Below are 19,331 nucleotides of genomic sequence, written 5' to 3' on the forward strand. Positions count from 1 at the left end.
CCCGAGATGATTCCCTAGCTGTGGGAAGGGAAAAGCTCCTTACAGGCAGCTTGAAATGCAGCACTGGGGCAGTGAGGCTCACTGTAACATTTAGAAATTACATTTTATGGTACTTGGTTAGTTCAGGAGCTTACCAGGTAACGCCAAGAAACCAGGAGAAGGCTTTAATGACACCACGATGAGCCCCTAGCCTGCAGCCTGGGCAGTTTTCATACAGAGCAAGATGAATTCAGCGTACGTGTGAGTGGTGAACCACTGACAATAAGCTTCGTTAGAATAGAGCAACATTCCTTTAACTTTGCTGTCTTCCCTACAGGCTGTGGAGGAAGTGACTAACTCCTGAGCAGGCAGTCATGGACCTGGTGAGAGATTTCAGGTATGTGTTGGATGGTAAAAATGTGCTGGTGCCCTGTCTAGTCTTGGTGATATTAGTCAGCCATAAGTCATAGCACTACACCTAAGACAGACTTCCTCAGGGAAATCACAGACTGCTAATTTGGAGGGAGGAAGCAGTGGGGATTTTTTATGCTAAGATGATAAAACAAAGGTCTCCAACTGAGATACCCATTTGGGGAGATGAATGATAATTTGCCAGAACAGGGGACAGCTGAAATTAATAATGATATTCTGCTGTAATTTGTACTACTCAAAAGCCAGAGTCAAATCATTGTAGTTGTTAGGGATCTGTACCTGATTTCTCTGAATGAGAATTTATTCCATTAATCTGAGCAGCTTAAGAGAAAGATTGTAGTAATGCTGAGCATTTGGCTTCAGTTGATCCAACAGCCTCTACCGAGGGCAAAAAAAAGACCTGTGAGTTACAGAGTCTGTGATTTTGTAACTAGGCTAGTTAATGTGATGTGCCTTGGCAGAACTTGTGATTCTTTCTAACATGGAGGGGAGTTACCAGATGTATTTTCAGTTTGCCACCTGAAGCACAAAACTACGCTTCCCCTGTCCCAGTTTTACATGGGTAAGACATCAAGTACTATGCCAAATTTTAAGAAGTGAGCTGAAACCACGCTCCCCACTCAAACCAACCAAACCTTCCCGGAGTCAGCTGTACTGTAAAAGACCAAAAAAAGTTGCAGCATAAAGTTAGTGTTGCCCAGAGGCCAAAATTGTCCCTCCTGACCCCAATGGCAATCAGGTTTCAGCTCGACTAAAATTCAGTTACCTTTCTGCTAGCCTGCGCCTCTGCGAAGGGCCTCAGCACATCTCCAGTGCAGAGTCACCCTGGGGGCTGGCCCCCGGTGAGCCCTCCCTGCCGCCTCTGGCGTCCTATCTGATCAGCTGGGAAGGCAAAACTGCAGAAAATGTTCTCAAAAGGTTAAAAAGAAAAATGTGATAGAAATGCTGGCCAAGTAAGGATCAGCCCTGGAAGCTTTCTAATTCTCAGTTTGAGCTTGGACATGTGGAAAAAATAATAGTCGTGAAAGGACTTGCAGGCTCTCTCAATCTAGATGAAGAATAAACAATACAAAGGGACACAGCAAAGAGGAAAAAAAGAAAAAAAAAAAGATAAATTATGATTATCCTCCCAGCAGTTTTAATGTGGAAATTAGGAGAGGATAACAGGCAATTTAATGCCAGCATATGCATTGGAAAAGTGGAGGTGGCCACAAAGGGGATTAAATATGACTGGGAAAACAGCTAGCATCAGTATGGGAGAATCATCAAGATAAGCCAAAAAGAGAAAGGGAATGGGGATACACAACACCGACCTTTGCTACATTGTTCACAGAAATGTCAAGGGAAAACACAAACCCATACAGCCACACAAAAGTAAAGCAAATTGTTATCTGGCTGAGCAGGAAGACGTGTCTGGACAAGAAAGAAAACAATCGATCTCTGTGGGGTAACCTAAGTCCAGCAAAAAGAGCAAAAGGGTTCAAGTATTCCAAATTAAACTGAAAGATTTTCTGGTTTGTTGTTTTGTGGTGTTATTTTTTTTTTTTAATTAAAGAAAAAAACACACAGGAAAAAAGTGGAAGTGCTATTCCTGCTTCAAAGCAAGAGGTGGTATAAAGCATGCAGCTCAGAAGAGGTGTGCGAGTACCCACAGCGCGTGCGTGTGTATTCACAGTCACCACGAGGAACATCTCTGGTTTTAGAGAGCAGATTAAAGAAGAGAAAGTGCACAGTGCACGGGTGTTCATCTGTGCCAGGGGAAATCTACAGCCCAGCCAGCCTGGTGAGCCAGCCTCCGCTGCGTCCCAGACGGCTCAGCACAGCTAGGCTCAAGGCCAAAGGGGAACAGCGCTGGGCTGGCTAAAACCACGAAAGAAACTTGTCGCTACCCTCCCACGGCTGCGTCGCAGTCCGCTGCGCGACTACCTGTCTCTGCAGGGAATTTATCCCCGCGTGGGACGGGAGCACAGGCGGCGTTGGTGCGGGCTGCTTGCCGGGGCTCTGCTCCGAAAGGCGAGCGGGTGAAGGAGGTGGCCGTGGCCGTGCAGGGGACGGCTTGCCACGCACAGGGCACGCTGGGGTGCCCTCAAACTAACGGGGGGGGAAAGCTTCGGAGGAAGCGTGATGGACCACGGTGGAGGGCGTTGCTGTGCAAGGCCGTGACGCCTGTTGTGCCGCAGCAGACCGGGTGCATTGCAAAATGCAAGCGATAGCTGCTATTGCTGTAGGTCCCCAAGTTGTATGAAGACGCCCCCACTTTGTCTCTGCAAGGAAGGGTCCCGTGTAAAGGTTTTATCAAAGAGGCAGAATAGAAAATCAGTGCAAACCAGCCACACTTTTGTTCACCTTCTCTACCAGCCGTGATTGCTAGGAGCTGGGTGCCTGCCTGATGAGGGAGCTCAGTTTTGGGCAGGTGGTTGTATGTTCCCATCCCTGGAGCTCGAGGTACTGGGAGAGTGCTGCTGGCTATGTGATAAGGGGTGCACAGCCTGAGCTGGTAGGTACAGTTATGCTAGAAATGCTTTAGTAGGAGCTGTGTGGCCTTGGGGAATTTTAAATCAAAGGTGAGGCAAGTGTTTGAAACACCGTCTGTGTTTGCAGGGAGGGAGGAACTGCTGAGATGCCTCCTGTTTGGGGGGGGGTAGGCTGGGAAGTTTCATGGTTAGAGCTATATAGTTGGACCTGTTGATGAGTTGGGGTCAGGTAACGAATTACGCAAAGTGCCTTACTGGGACAGGGCTCATCTTGGAAAGCCTGTGCAAAGATCCAGCACCCCCAGATCTGCTTCAGGGTCCAGGGGCTGTGCCTCAGTGCCACGTCCTCCTCAGGTGAACCTAGTGCAGAGGGCACTACCCTGGGATGATTTGTCACCGGCTTAGAAGAAACAGAGATGGTGACCTTGTAAGCAAACAACAGCAGTAGCAGCTCCAGAGCAATGGAGCAGGTCTGCCCTTCACGTAACGCTCGCGTAAATGCTCCTTTTCAGGCATAAGCACATGACTGACCTCAAGTGAGTGGGCGAACTGTATTTTTATTGCTATAAAATGATGCAGAGTTTACTGACAAAAGCAGATTGGGCAGCTGGTGGAGATTTTTAATCACAGAGAAGATTCAGTGGTCACTGAATGTTAATCCACAACGGTTTACAGAATCACATTGTTACCGCAGCATGGTGTTTTTCCTGTGCAGGAGTTAAAAAACTGTATTTTAACACAGCATAATGGTGTATGGTTATTAACTGACTTTAAAAGAGCATATATGAAAATTACAGTGTTTAGGACATAGGCAGTAATTTGATTTATGTATATATATGATACAAATCTATATATGTTATATATAAATTCATCTAGCTATGTGGGGTATGTCCTACAGGAAACAAAGGGGCCTGGTGATAGATTCACATAAAATTTTATGATGTGGTTTTCTGGCTTTCAAGATATTGCTGATTTGCTGTTTGAAAAAAAAAAACCAACAAAAAAGCCCAGAACAGTACTTCGGAGACTTAGTTGTAAGCTTTCATATTCAAATATCAAATGACTGTATTAGCATTCTCCTTTTAGTGTTAACTAATCCAAAGGAAAAAGACAGGAAGGGCAGATAAGGCGTCGGGATGGGACTCAAGGGGGTGACACACCAGTTATATCTGCTTGCACTACCACAGTGGATGTGTAAACGCAGATAATAGCTGCTTTACTCCCACTCTTAGCGTGTAAAGTTTATGAGCTCACGAGCCATCTATTACTTTATAACCCAGAACTAGGGCTTCTGGAAAGCAGAGAATTAAAGGTGAAGTTGGCCTTTTCCGAACCTGTAAGAATTTGCTTGCAGAAATGAGGCCACGGGAGTACAGCACCCCAGATTTGGTCTGCAGAGGATTCCAGACTCGCCGACTCTGCTTGGGATTGCTTGCCCCGTGACCTCGTAAGATGCTCAGGTCTCAGCTAGATGAAATCAGCTTTCGCCCTTTAAAGCCATGTAAGCATGCAAACTGCTCAGAGAAGGTATGAGAGCTCAAGGACTTAAAGATGCTTAATTGGTTTATGGAGCTAAACTCCTTAAAGAACTTAAGCTGCTGTAAAAAGGGAAGCTGGTTTAAATCCCCGGTTCTCCCTGCTGGAAGGCTAAGCCCAAGCGTGCTATGGGGTGCCAGTTCTGGGCTTGGCTGCGACTCGGCTACTGTAACGCAGCCCGGCAGCCCTCCGGAGGGGACGGATTTCCTGGGTGGCACAGAAGCTGCTATGGTCACAACATCTTGTTCACCGGTTACTTTGGACTAGCGAAACAGTCTGAGAGGCTGCTGAAAGCAGCTGTAATTTGGGGAGATCTGAGCACTCTTTCACTCACCCTAGGAACCAGAAGGCGAGATACCCATGAGCAATGGAAACCAATAGGTCTGTTAACATGTGGTGCCTTTGTTTCTACTTTGTTGGGTTTGGGTTTGGGGTTTTTTTTTACCGTCTGGTTTCTGCTTCACCTACTGCCTCTCATTATGTCTTTTGTGCTTAAAATGCCCACTGTTTTCTCCTCTGGAGAAAATATAAAGTCGCTTCCCTTTTTAATAAGGTAAGAGCTTTAGCTGTTCAAGGTGGGCACAGTAAGCCATGTTGTCCTCGGTCGTTAATTTTTGTGCTGCTTCCTTGCACTGAATCCAAGTCTTAGTTTCTGCTCTGCGCTTTATCAGAAAGATGCTGGAGCTGCTGTTCCAGCATCCCTCTCGGCAAAGCCATATGGGAGGTAAAGTCCCTTCCCTAGTCCTCCTTCTCTGCTTATGCAGCCATGACCCCATCAGCCCTTTTGCCACAGTATTGCACCAAGCTGTTCCCACAGATCCGCTCTGTTTGATACAGTTTGTAAGTGCCTCTGGGATTCAGCGCCCTGGGCAATATCGAGGCTGGGCTGGGTGCATGGGAAGGAGGGTCTGCGCCACAGCCCTTCCACCCCACCGCGTGCAGACTGGGCTTGCACATAACCCGCCACGAGCTGCTGGTATTAAGATGCTATTACATATTGTTTAAATGGGTTTAGGTTACTGAGCCACGTATGCGCTATGGTGCAGCCCTGTGCCACTTGCCACGCTGCCTCTTTGTGCCCTCTGTGGACTAAGCAGCGATTATTTGGTATTTGTTTCCAGGTTGTCAATAAAAGCAGTGAATACACCCGGTCTCGGACCTGCGCAAACATATTCCTTGGCCGCAAAACTTCCATGACTAAATATTGGTGAATGACTGGCAGATGTACAGAGACTTCCCATTCTTCCCAAGCCACTAAACAACTTGTCAAATTTAATTTTTAAAATGTTTACAGTCTCAGCTGACAGCTGCACTGTGCAGGAGCAACATCAAGGCGAGTGCACCTACCCACTGCTTTCCCAGATACTCTGTAAAGTGCAGCGAGAATACTGACAGACCCTCGTGAGAGCCGTGTTGCCTGTTACCAGACTGAGCATGGTGTTACAGACATAATTGAAACTTGGCTGGAAGTTCTATGCTGGTTATTAATATACAAAGATAGACAATGTTTAGATATGACTGGCAAGGATCTACAGGAAAAGGCATAGACTTATTCATGAGTTAGTGTTGGAAGAGGACTCTGTTGCTCAGGGCTCAAAAGAGCTTCCCCTTGCCTTTCCCATCCAGCAGTCACACACACACACACACACACAAAAAAAAAAAAAATTAGGCAACATCCCAAAGACAGGATACGTTTCCCTTGAGGAAAAGAGGAGGATTTAAAAGGCTCAGGCATGCACTGGGGCACCCAAGTGCGTTTGAAATGGTCAAAGTTGACAAACTACCGAGATGAAAAGCAACTTGGAACTAAATAGAAATTGGAGTGAGAATAGAGGAGCCTTCCCTGAAGATGTTTAATAGGTCACAGAGGGCAGGTTTTGTTCCAGAGGGCTGGATGGGGGCTCATAAATTACAGTTCCTCTTTTGCCTCTTTTTTTCCTCCGCTAAGAAAAGGAGAAGCAGGGGGCTTGGGAACTGCAGATACGTAACTGGGACTTGAGCAACGATGTAGGCTTTTTTTGTAGCTAAAGATGAGCTCAAAATTGTGTAATTTTGTGAGGCACAGGTTAGGCTTGCAACATGACTGAAAAAATCTGTTTAATTTACTGCAAATGTACCGAGACTGGCATGTGACATTGAAAAGGTTAAAAAGATAGGATAAAGTTCATTTTAAAATTTTTTTAAGTACGCTGAAAGGTGTCCCCACTTTTAAAGTTGTTGAATTTTTTTTCTTTCCTTTGGGGAAGAAGGGGACAAAAAAACCCCAACCAACACCCTGCCCCCAAGACTTTTATCTGGCAATTCCTCCAAACCAAGGGTGATTCAGATACCAGTTCCTTCTTAGCTAACCACCAAACTTCAGTGGTTTGGATAAAAGGGAACTGTGGTCTGAGTCATCCAAGGTTAGCATTTGGTTGGCAAAACCAAAACCATGCCTGCAAGATTTTCTAAAAGTCAAAAAAGCTCTGCCTGTCTGCCAGAAAAGTTACCACAACTTGTCTTGCTTTCACAAAAAATGCATGTGCCACATGATATTTTGACTGATAAACTTAATGTGGTAGCGATTAAACTATGCTACGTCAGTTTTCTTTGTATTTGGGCTTTTTTTTACTGAGAAATCTGCCTGTGAAGAGGCAGCAGCTATTTTTTCCCATAATTGCGTCTGTTTCAGAGAGCAGACAGATGTTGGGCTGAAATTCATTATGGTATTCATAAACCCCATTGGGATCTGATGACCCAGTAACGTATAGCTACTGTTCCTTGCAAAGCATTTAAAATGGTTGCCACTTTGAATGAAGAAATAACTTTGCAGAAGATGGGAGGGAAGGGAGAAACTTAGAGCTAGGCAGATGGCTGCACAACAGTAATATACAATAGTAATATAAAATGTATGAGTTCAATTTATTTCAATATATCATCTTGCTCTTAATTTTGCAAAATTGCCAGCCAGCCTTCGTGCGCTGGTGTTACCGTAGCATGCAAATACTGTGTTGGTATTCAGATACTAGGCATACAGTCAAAGCGAAATACCTGGTGACGTAGGAAAGAAAAGAAAATGAGAGCAGGAAAAACTCTCATGGGGAGGCAATGTAATAGAAATAGCTTTCGCACAGGGAAACGGTTATCTGTATGATTCGTGTATTACTGCACAGACTCACGATTGAGTGTTCAACTGGCACTAGAACTGAGAGCCCAAAAGCCAGAAGTGCAAAATATCATCATTCCAGAAAATACAACTCTCCTCCCTGAAAGTGTTTGTGTGGCTGTTGTCAGGGATAGCAGGGACGTGTGCTGGGCTGACGGGAAATGGGAAACTTCCAGCAGCAGCATTCTTGCTTGAGAAACTCCAAAGTGGTGTGCTGAAACAATGCTGTGAAGTCATGGGTCATGCAGTGAAAGAGGGTTATCAGTCCCGCAAGGAGAGGGCTCCTCGTGCTCTCTGTGTGCAATGTATTGGCACACGCTTTGCTCAGGCAGGCTCATTTGTGTGCAATTGAAAAGAAAATAAATCTCTGCAAGAGTCCCAGTGAGCGGCATTCGGACTAATGCAGGTTTTGTGGGAGACCTGTATCTTAAGTTTTACCCTGGGAAATGAGGTGGACATCCTGGCTGTGATTACAGTTGTGAGAGGTACTTTTTCCAGCTTGCCTGTCCGCTCGGGAATCCCTTGGGAAGGAAGCTGTTTGGTCTCATTTTGGATATCCTGTGAAACTAACTAGCACAGCTGCCAGGAACTGAAAAGAGTTATTTAATTTTTAAAGAGCTGAAAACTACTGTATGTGCTACTGAGTATTGTACGGGAAATGACTGTTTTGGTTGGTTTGTCTGGATTTCTGGTATTCCTAGTTTACTCAAGGTAGTAACCCTGTCTCTCAATCCTAATGCAGCAGCCTTGGCAGAGCGCAAATCTGAAGACAGATTCAGGTTTAAATATGATTTTTCTGGCCCGGCCTTAATGTGTTTGGAATGAAGTGGAATTTTCTTTAGTTCAAATAGGAGAAAGCATGAGAAATATTCAGAGCCTGATCCAACACTCCATTGAAAACAAAGACATCTTACTGTGATTTCCAAGCACTGCAGGGATGGGTCACAGAAATACTGAAGTTATGAAGCAGATTGGATTGGGGGAAGGGTTGGTGGTTCATCTCTTTTAGCATCTTTTAACTAAATTGGAATGTAAGTAACTGGGTGTCCACAGCCTGAAACTTAACTCTTTCCCTTGCAATCCAAAGAATTTTTGCAGCTGCTGCGCTAAGTTGTACTGGTATTTTCCAAGATGCGAACTCATGAAAGTATTCTCTACTTTTCTGTGTTCATCACATAGTACTCATGGCATTGCGTGACTGCCACCAAGCTAGCATGAAGACGTACTCGGGCTGTATACAATCCTAGACAGTTTTTTTAATGTGTAATCTTGTTCCTGACAGTCTAGCAAAGCCACCCACTATACTAAACCATGCTATAATTGGAAACGGAAGGGAACGACTTTAAAGTTAGTGGCTGGCCTAATAAATCAAGATTTTTTTTGTACTCCAGGACTTCATAAAAACCATTAGTAACAATAAATCACTGCCAGAATGACGCTGTAAACGGTAATGAATTCAAGCAGCAGCCGAGAGATGAATGCCAACTCGTGGACGAATGTTGGGCTTAATACCATGCTGGCCCTTGCCACCCATTGACTCTCTTGTAATCAGCATTTAACAGCTGGTAATCTTCTGGTTCTGGTGCAACCAAATGAGGACAAAATGTTTTCTGAAAGCATTAGGCAAAAAGATTGGCCTTCCTTTTCGAGCAATCCAGAGAGAGCTTCTGGAAGGGGAGGGTGAAGTCTGTAGTTACAAGCAGATTTCATGGGCTTCTGTGTCTCTTTGCTGCCTCTCAGCTAAGGGTTGTGCCCTAAAGAAACACTAAGAGATGTCTAAAATCCCTAGTTCATGTAAAAAAACAGAAGTCATGGGGAATTTTGTAAAGGATTCTTATTCTGGGAGAAAGATGCTGATGTCTGAGCATGAGAGTCTGCATCAACCCGATCAGACACCTCTGGCACTGGCAGAGTGCAGTTTCCTTACAGAAGGTAAGAAAACTTCCAGCAAACTAAATCTCTCGGGGAATGTTTTGGTGCCAAGGAAAGCTGGTGTTTACAGGGATCCTATCTGACTCTGGAGCAAGTAAGTGCTGGGGAGCCGTTGCCGAGAGAAGTCCTGGGGAAGGCCGACACGCTGGGGTTGGGCTCTGGCTCTCTGCCATGAAGCCGGGAGCAGGGGAACCGAGAACCTCGAAGGGCGATTTGCCTCCTACCTCTATAGCAGAGAGCCTAATGTGAGCTTTGGGGTTTGTGAACTCCCTGTTGTAGAGCTAGAATTCTAGGATTTGGATCCTGAAAACGCTGGGAAGTGTAATGCAGAGGGTTGGCTCTGGAGTCACAGACGTGGCATGAGCTGCTGAGCCTGGCTGTTCCCGCAGCCATGGAAATGGCAGGGATGTCCATTCCCTGAGCAGCATCAGGGGGATTATTTCAAGAAGATCCTGGGTGTCGGAGGTTTTTTCTGAATGGTAATTCCTCTGAACTGTAAGTTCAGAGGACTAGGAAATGCTGAAGAGAGTCAGTTTTTCCAATTCCGACTGAAACCACATTTTAAGAAGCTGTTTATTTCCTGCAGCCCGGAAATCCTGTTCTTTTATGAGTTATCTTCTTGTTTTTTTCTCTGCCAACTTCACACCTGTAGCTGAGACCCCAGCATAGACAAAGCTAAAGGAAACAAGCCAGCATGTCAATTGGAGCCTCAAGTTTAAACGCTCTCTTCCTTTGCTCAGTGTCACATCTGGCAGGGGCAATTACTATTAGTAATATTATTATGGACTTCCAAATCTGAGTTGGGGGGGGGGGGAATGCAGACAGAAGAGCTCAGGATTAGCCCCGTACTTCTGGGGTACAACGGCATTTCCTTTGCTGAAACAAAGGAAGTTCTTCCCCCTTCGTGCTTGCACTTCCCTTTTAACACAAAACATCCCTTGCATGCACGTAGGCATTTGAAAGGTTTTTATGTTCAGGTCTGTGGTTGCTGAGTTTGGCTGCAGGGGTTTGACTACAGCTGTTGGAGAGGAAAGCTGTACTGATAGCACTTAATTGTCTCTTGTGTTTGTCGTGTTTTGGTTGGTTTTTTAATTTTTTTTTTTTTAAATTGAATTTATTCTTCAGGGATCCTATTTGCTTTCTATTATTGATAAGATGAATGTGGGTTTCTAGTTTATTAACAGTCAGGTTGCGCTATGGCGTTGCTTTTTCTGATTCCTGTGAGTTACTCTGCCGCGTGGCTTCACGCAGAAGAGCGAGGTGTGACAGCCTGCTTGCAAGTCAGCAATAGCACAGGCTGTGCAGCACTTTGGGGAGGGCTGGAGCAGAAGCAGGGCACGAGGCCGTGGGGGACACTTGGAGCACAGTTTCTGTTTTTGCAGAACCCATCATCAGGCTGGTCATGAAGAACTCGGGGCTTGTAAATCTGGTTCTACTCTGAAAAGTAGCCTTGGCCCGGTGGCATTTTCACCCCCAGCGGATCCGCTGTGAATATCAGTGACAGAACCAGCTGTCGCTTCTGTTAGACGTGCAAGGCCTTTATGGGGAAAAGATGCGCTGCCTACTTCGGCAGCAAGGGAAGAATCGCTTATGAAGTTCTGCCCGCAGTGGTGCGAGTGGGACTGGAGCGTCCACAGAAACTCTACCAGCAGCAGGGTTCAGTGGAGGGAAGGCAATGAAAGGCGGTGATAAAAGCACGTAGCAGAGAGATACTGAGTCATGCCTGCAGAAAAACTACGAGCAAAATTATACTTCTAAAACCAGACGTTTGTGTCATTTTTGGGTAGAGCTTTCTGTCAAGTGGAAATTAATCCTCAGGTTGGAGCACTCGCCAGAGGCGAGGAAGGCAGGTAGGATTAATTTTGGCAAGGAATCTAAGAGATGGAGCAAGAGAGAGGGCGTCTGGTAAACAACAGCCGGGAGTTTCACACCAGTTCTCACCAGGGAAGCAGGAAGGAAGTGGAAAGTGGCAGGAGACAAAGGACAGCCCAAAGGTTAGAGAAGAGATAAAGAGGGATTGTGAGGAATAACACAAGCAAAAAGGCTGATGATGGATTTATGTAAGGCAGGAAGGCTATAATGGGGAGCAAAACTGGCTTAACTTTGTCGAAGGTGACGTGAGGGCCAGAATTTTCCAAACGCTGCCCAGGGGAGAGTGGAGGGGCTGGGCCCGGCACGGAGAGGGGCTTGGGCTGGGCTGTCAGTGCGTGAGGATTTCTGACCCCGTTGTGCAGACCTGCATTATGCACGTTTAGTTCTTCGACAAACTTACGCTTTAATACCACAATCGGCCTCAAATTGGTTAGTGGTGCGGCAGTATGCTGGTCTACAGACAGTCGGAAAGCAAAAAGCCAGGGTCACTTCAGCAGATAACGTAGCCAGCGTGGGCTGTTTTAAAAGAATACTTTGAAGTTGAATGATGCATCAGCGTTTCTTTCAAGGAAATTGCCAAATGCTTTTATTACAACACTGCCGCTGGCATTGCGTCCGCCATCAAAGATGCTCTGACCGCTTTGTCTTGATTTCACGTCTACGATTGTGAAAATACTGACTGGGAATTCGGGCCCCTTTGCTCGCTGTCTGTGAGGGGACGATGTCCCTGAGCATCGTTCAGGAATGTTTAAGGCCTTTATCTCAGAAATGTGCATTTCCACTGATTTTTTTTTTTTTTTTTTGGTCTGTAAACACGATTCCCCAAAATATCCACAAGTCGTTCCTTTCTCCACTACAATACAGTTGTACACTATGTTCTTTCTGCGGTCATAATTACAGGGTGAAAGAGACTGTAACGAGCAGCAGAGTTTATAGTAACGTGCCCGAAGCTCGCTGCAGCGCTGTGGGACGGGCTCCCGGGCCGGGCAGCAGCAGCAGCAGCAGCAGGAGGAGGAGGAGGAGGAGGAGGAGGAGGTTTGCAGGGACCGGCCGCCGGCGCCGGGCTTTCCCCCCCCGGTGGCTGAGGCAGCCCTGCCCGCCGCGATGGCTGCGAGCTCGGTGGTGCGAGCCGCCTCGCCGCCACCTCCGTGGGCTCGGGTTTGCAGCGCTCGTCACCTTAGGGAAGGGCTCTAGAATTTGCGTGTGTTTCAGCGGTTTGGGGGTTTTTTTTATTATTATTTTTAACGTAGGTGGCTGGGGTTTGTTCTTAACGGCTGGTGTCGTTTCCTCCAGCCCCGAGGCACGGACGGTGCTCTGCGGGCCGGGGGTCCGTCCTCCGTGTGTGCGTGTGTCCGTGCCCCCCCCTCCCCGCCCCGCCGGCGGCAGGTGGCCCCGACCCCCGCCGGCACGTCACGTCACTTCCTCGCAAACTTTTTCCCGAGGAACCGTCTCGGTGAAAGTTGCCGCCGGCGGCGGCGGCGGCCGCCCGGCCCCCCGAGGTGGGCTTGCCTCCGCGCCCGCTGAACGGGGAGGGTTTTTTCCGGCCGACCGACCGGCCGGGCGGGCATGCCCGCCCGCCTTCCTGCGCTCGCCGGGACACGGCCGGGCCGCCGTGGGCCGCCCGCGGGACCGTTAACTGGGGGCGGCGGGGGCGCGGCTGACGGCACGCCGCCCTCCTGCCCGCGCCTCGGCGGAGCGCCATGGCCCGGGACTGCGCCGCCCGCAGCCTGGACGGCATCGACCTGGCGGCACTGCGGGTAAGGAGGGACGGGGCAGCGGCGCTGAGGCGGGACCCCTTCGTCCCCGCCGTCGCGGGTGGCCTGCGGGCGGTGGGACGCCCGAGCCCGCCGCAGCCTCGCCGCAGGGGCGTGCGAAGGCTTCGCCCCGGTTTTGGTCGGTTTTGGTGTCGGGTTTTTTTTTCCCTTTTTTTTTTTTTTTTTTTTCCCCCTTCGCGGAGGGGATTTCGCTGGGGGAGAGGCGCTGGCGCCGCAGGCTGCCTTTGCGGCGTGGGGCGGCCGTGGGACAGCCGCGGAGAGCGGGCCGATGCCCTGGGTGCGGGTGGGCGGGCTGCGGGGCGAGGGCTCGGCCGGACGAACGAAGGAAGGAAGGAACGAACGAAAAGCCCCCGGGAGCGGCGGAGCCGCGCTGCGCCCCGCCGGCTCGGGGCTGGCCCTGCCCTGTTGCACGCAGGCTCGAGGGGTCGCGATCCCTTCGCTGGCGAGACCGGCCCACGGGAGCGCTGCTCTGCCCTGCTGGGCGTGCGCGGCGCCGGAGGAGAGGTTCGTTCCCCTCCCGCGACGATAAATAATTCCTCCTGGCGTTCCGAAGGGTGATGGGAACGCTGTGAAGCGGTGGAGAGAAAACAAATGAGAGACGAGGATTTTCTGGGGAAGAAAATACGTGCGTGGGGTTTGGGCTTTTGTGGTTTTCTGTTGAGGTTTAGGCGCTTTTTTTTTTTTTTCCCCCCAAAGCTAAAAAAGGCAGCATTCGCCTAGTGTGCTATGAATTTTTTATCATTACGCTCTCGTGTTTTTAGGTTGTTCTAAAACATAATCCAAACTTTGGCCACATCAAAAGCCACACTGTTAAGACTTTCACATCCACGAACAGTTAACAGGGTTGTGTATGATGCCCCTAAGCTCCGCTTTGCTTTTTTACATAGAAGCTGACCACCTATCAACCCAGTCCAACCAAGGCAGTCTTTTTCTGGAGCACTTTCCGCAGAAGAAGAGGGAAGAGTTCAATTGTGGCAAAAAGCAGTCAGCCCCAGACAGCGAAACCAAAGCAAGCTACTTTCTAAAAATACCAGGGGAAAAAAAGGGAGGCTGGGAGAAGCCTTTGCAATAATTGCGTGGCGAGGAGGGTGTTCCAGACCAGAGGCAGAAAGAAGAAAGGCAGCAGAGACAGTAAAGTTTGTGAAGGTGGCACAAGGCTCCTGGCTAGGGAAGCAGAAGTTTAACCTGGCTTTGCTCAGGGGAGTAAGACAAAATAATGGAAGTTCTTCTTTAGAGCTTTAGCGGATAAATCTTGTCTCCTTAAATAGATGGTAAGAAACCAGTGTAAGTTTGAAAAAGAGTAGTGCTACAAACCAGACGGCAGGCTTTGCGTCAAAAAAACCTGCCCAATGCAGAAACCTTCCAGGGGCTGTAAGCACTGCACGTTTCAGCCTTGACGGGGGAGAGGACGAACGTGTCCTTTCAGAGGAAACCTTTTCAGCACGTCAGCAGCCTTAGTTTGGGGTTTGTGCTTAGCGGGAAATGGGAGGCGGGTGAGGCTGGGCTGTAGAAATTGTGTAGATAGGTGCTTTACCTTTGCCTCGTCTTGGGTGTTCCCAGCGCCAGCGGGAGCTGCCTGGTGCTGTGCTCCTGCCAACCTCGCTGCGGTCGGGAAGTCCAGCGTCGAGGCACAACTGTGATCGGGGTCGTGTTCAAACTGCACGAGCTGGCCTTGCTCCCCTCTGAATGGCTCCTCACCAGGGCTTTCCCCTTTTCCTGGAAAAAGGTGGTTCGGGCTGTAGTTTCCAAACGTTGCCGGAGCGTCTTGTTGGGGTGCTTCTGCCCTGGGTTCATCAGGGCGGTCAGATGGTTAAACAGCCTCTGATCTCTGCGTTACGTGCCGAGGTGCAGAGGCCCTCTAGAAGAACTGGAGCTTCAGACACCTGTATCTTGTTTAGCTGCAGAGATTGTGAAAAGTGCGTTTCGGTCGGGCTCTTGCTGCGTGCGTCGTTTTTCATTCTGCCTGGCGGAGGAGATGGATGTGGCCTGGGTGCCTCTGGGTCAGCAGACTTGCTCTTGCCTTTTGAGTACTCTGCGGATGACTTGCAGGAAAGCAAGAAGGCCACCATATGGAACAGTGCATTACAGTAATTAACCTTAAAGTGATGAATGTTCAGGCCAAGATTTTGGCATCTGTCAAAGTGAACCTAGCAATTTGGCAGGTGTTGGCTGGTGAAGGGTTAGATGGACCACGGGGCTCATATGGTAGCTGAGAGGAAGCACTACATCAGAGATGATACCTAACTCCAAGATAATTAAGAAGTTGGCCCATTGTGAAGAATGCCAGCAAACGATGCAGTGCTGATATCCAAGCAAACAAGGGCAATCCAAGGACCAAAGACAGAGCCCAGATTAATATCCTTTATGACTCTTAACGAGGCTCGGTTCACTACGGCGTCCTGATTAAAAGAAGAGAGATGGCCAAGTATTTTGGCTGCACTCAGAGCTGCGGAGGCTTGAGACGTTAATGCTCAATTGGCTAGCAAGGACAGGGTAGGATTTTCGTTATATTAAAGTTAACGCTAACATTTATTTAGATAATTGTTTGGGTTTTTCCTAGAGTGTCTGAAACCTTTAGAAGCAAGCTATTAGGATGCTAAATCAGAATGAAATTGATTGGAGGGAGAGAGCGAAGCTGATTTTGAGGCACATTAAATTATTATGTTTGCATAATAAATGGGTTTGGAGAAGAAGACTGAGGGCAGAGCACTCATTAAGAGGGAGGGACAGCTGCAAACTCCAAGTTGAAAAGGCATTTTAGGTTCCTCTAGGTTTCTGCGCAGTATGAACACCACGTAATTCAGCAGTGCTACCTTCTGCAGAAGAGGTGTGGAAGTGGGGTGCTGCTCATGCTTCCCACAGAAGAGTACAGTAGATATCATGCACGGAGGCCGTTGTCTGGAAGAGTTCCTCAGAGAGCTGCCGTGCGTTTTACTGCACCGACCGCGTGCAACCCGCAGCACAGCTCTGTGGGAAGGGCGCACGTGAAGCAGAGGTTTGTACCACCCACCCGTTGCTTTAGCAGCAGCAATGGGTTATTGCTGACTTTAGCTCGGCTGAAGCAAAATGTATGGCTCGTTTATAGCCGAGACTAGTGGAAACGAAAAATGAAGAAATTAGGAGGCAAAGCACTTTACAAAGATCCGAATGTTGCAAGCGTTCTTATGCCTATGCTTAGCTCCAGACACGAGTGGTCCCGTTGATTTCCTTTTGTGTGAGGGCTTTTGGAATTGGGGTTTAAGTCTAGAAGGCCATGCCTTACTACCTTGTCTTAAAAACAAGAGACAGAAAAGAAATGACACAGACTAGACTGGCCTGTGCATATGTCAGAAGTTAGTGATCTGATCTGCTTTATGCATTGTTAATTAGTTTGTTTAAAAAAAAAAAAGTCTTGTGAGGTTGACAATCCGGGAAGTGTAAGATTAAAACTCATTTAACTTAAAGGCAAAACCAAATGAACTCATTAGTACTTTCAGTTGTGGAAGTCTGTGCCGTGTTGCTCTGACAGTGAAAGCTACTGCCATTTATCATGACAGTTGTGCCAGTAAAGGCAGAATCTGCTCAGAAAAAAGCCTGAATGTTCCCACTGGGATTTTGCTGAGTAAACATTTCCATATCAGATATGAAGAAAACATTATTTATATTAAAAGAATTAACATATAAGTGGAGTGGAAAGTAGCTTGATACCTTAAAAAAAAGGATGTTTTGCAACCAGGGTCATAGAAATTGTACTTCCGAGATGATGTTTTTCTGTATCATATCCCTCAGCAGTACCAATAGTCATCCACTGACATGACAGATTGCTGAAACAGATGTGGTAAAACTGACACATGGAGTTAATAATATTTTATATAAATCTCTCAATGATATCATCCCAAGAAATGAGCGGACTGATAAATGGCTCAGCCAGAAACCGAGAAACTGGTCTCTTGAGTTCTTAATGTTTTTATGTAAATCTCTCAAGTGAGTTTTAACTGAAGCAACAGATTTCTTAATGTGCTCAGTCATGCAGGAGCGAACATTCACTTGCCCATGCCTTGCAACAAGATGGTCTTCCTATACCTGAAAGGCTGCGACGTCTCATTATTGGAGAAGGACATCTGCTGCAGTGGTTGGTTTTAGAGCGACTGGTGCTAAACCAGTAGGACGAAAGTTGGTTCATGTGGTACGGTACGCTGAGCACCTGACACGTGAATCTTTCATGTAAACGAACAGCAATCTAGTTTGGGTTCAAAGCCAAGACTTCAATACATCAGTCAAAGTCACCTTGTTGTATTTGCAAAGCGGGACAATTGAGCGTTCTCGGCCTGCCTGTAGTGTTAAGATTGCCTGGGATGGTACATTTCCCTTTTGTAAGGTAATTGGGCTCAGGTGCTTTATACAGTATTTTTTCAATTCTATTATTTAGGTTCTTTCCTTTGTTACATTGCTAGTGCGAAGCATTTCATAGCAGAAGACAGCAGCTCAGCCTCCAGGCTAGTTCAGTGTTTTAAGGCTTAGGAAGCCTGGAGTTTTTTCCTTATTCTACTGCTAAGCTGAATCAGTTGAATTCTTGTATTCTTCACCCATCTCCATTTATTTGTTGTATCTGCCGTATTGCCACACTACAGATCTTCACCGAGTTGTTTTGTGTATAGATTTTTGAGCAACTTGAGAGCAAACTTTAATATTAATGCATTGCTTATACTGTTATGTAGCTATTTCCCCTTTAGTGTGTAATACAGAACATTAGGAGATGTGCCACAGACATTTTCATTTTGATTGTGTACAGTTACGCTCCATTATGAAGTGGCTACTTCGCTGCAAATAATGTTATTTCTTCTGCTTTTTGCAGGACCCTGCGGGAATATTTGAACTGGTGCAGGTTGTTGGAAATGGGACATATGGACAAGTCTATAAGGTTTGGATGCCTCTTTAATTTATGATGCTGTTCTCGATAAAGCTGTTTTTCCTAAAGCAGAAATGAGCACAATTTAAGAAGATGGACAATATTGTTCCTGCAATAGCCTGTTTTATCTTGCTGTCTTTTCTGTGTAATGCAAAATGGTGTCATCTGTGAAATTCTGTACCCCTTCCTTCCGTCCCGTTTTCATGTCTCTCTGCTGCCACAGGTCAGATAAGTGTGTTGGCTTTTGTACTGAATTCCCTCTGTCCTGTGTTTTCTGTCCTGTGGTTATTTTCTCTTTTTCGAAATTATTTAATAAGTGGCTGGCACAAATTAACATCAGTGAGGGCTAAATTTGGCCTGGATTAAGTGGAGAGCTCAGCCAAGACTAACACAGCAGTACTCTTCAAGACAGAGGTGTCAATTAACTGTGCTCTGCAGGCAGGCTATGAAGTTTTTGATTTCAGTTATTACCTTTGTCACTGTGATATCAAAGCAGAACTACCAGTCAAGAAACTACAGCAATTAAATGTTGTCTGCCGTAACATGCTATGTACGCTATGCAATGCGCGCTTTTAGTTATAAGAACTAGCCTAGAAAAGTGTTCTTTCAGTGTGAAGCCTTTCCTAAGAATGAACTAAGAAGAGAAAATAGACGTGATAAAGTAGGGAACCGAGTCTGTGGTGTTCCCATCTGGAGAAAGAAGACAGAGGAAGGAAAAGGCCGTGCTGCTGAACCCTTGGAGGTACATCAGAAGAGTAACGGCCCTGGAGGAAGCTGTCTCGTCTTGCTTCTCCCTCCGATCCCACTGCCGACGAGCTCCTGCCTGACGAGCCTTTGTATCGGTGTGGGCTCTTTCTGCATTGATCCCCTGTTGCAGGAAGAATGCAGAAGGGGGCCCCGATGTAGGTATCCAGGACCGTTTGTCTTTCTCCGATTCCAGTGCATTGAATGCATGTTACGTTTTGGTAACTATAGATATATAACTAGAGCTATAGATGCTCTTTCAAAGATGCTGGAAAATCCTCTACAGAAGCAGTTCTGGGGAGTTTCTGCTTTCCCATACTACTTTTTTTAATCTATTTTTATGTCAGAAGCAGGATCTTTCTCGTGTAACTCTTTGTTGCTGTGATTAAGTCTGTGTTGCTTCTAAGATTGTCATTCAGATACTGAGGTCAGGACTACTAAATTAAACATAGAGGCTCAGGGGTTCACAAGGACAGATTAGAAGCCAGGAGACAATCAGGGGTGCTGTTGTCAGTGTAATCCCAGAGTTTTCTACCTCTAAAAAGACCCTAAAG

General features: G+C 47.1%; 1 protein-coding gene across 5 annotated transcripts in view; it reads left to right on the forward strand.

Moving 5' to 3' along the window:
- Positions 1–4,778: 4,778 nt before the first annotated feature.
- The window catches only part of NRK (Nik related kinase), a 117,902-nt gene continuing 103,349 nt past the window's right edge, over positions 4,779–19,331 (forward strand). For 3 of the 5 annotated variants that reach the window (XM_052813430.1, XM_052813431.1, XM_052813432.1), the window contains exons 1-2: positions 12,889–13,127; positions 17,980–18,045. In XM_052813430.1, coding sequence (XP_052669390.1) covers positions 13,071–13,127; positions 17,980–18,045 — 123 coding nt within the window. In that variant the 5' untranslated portion in view covers positions 12,889–13,070. Of the gene's footprint in view, positions 4,803–12,885; positions 13,128–17,979; positions 18,046–19,331 lie in introns of those variants that run through there. The other 2 variants (XM_052813433.1, XM_052813434.1) reach the window with 2 other exon arrangements.

This window comes from Harpia harpyja, chromosome 18, assembly GCF_026419915.1.
Source record: "Harpia harpyja isolate bHarHar1 chromosome 18, bHarHar1 primary haplotype, whole genome shotgun sequence".
In the NCBI taxonomy this organism is placed as follows: domain Eukaryota; kingdom Metazoa; phylum Chordata; class Aves; order Accipitriformes; family Accipitridae; genus Harpia; species Harpia harpyja.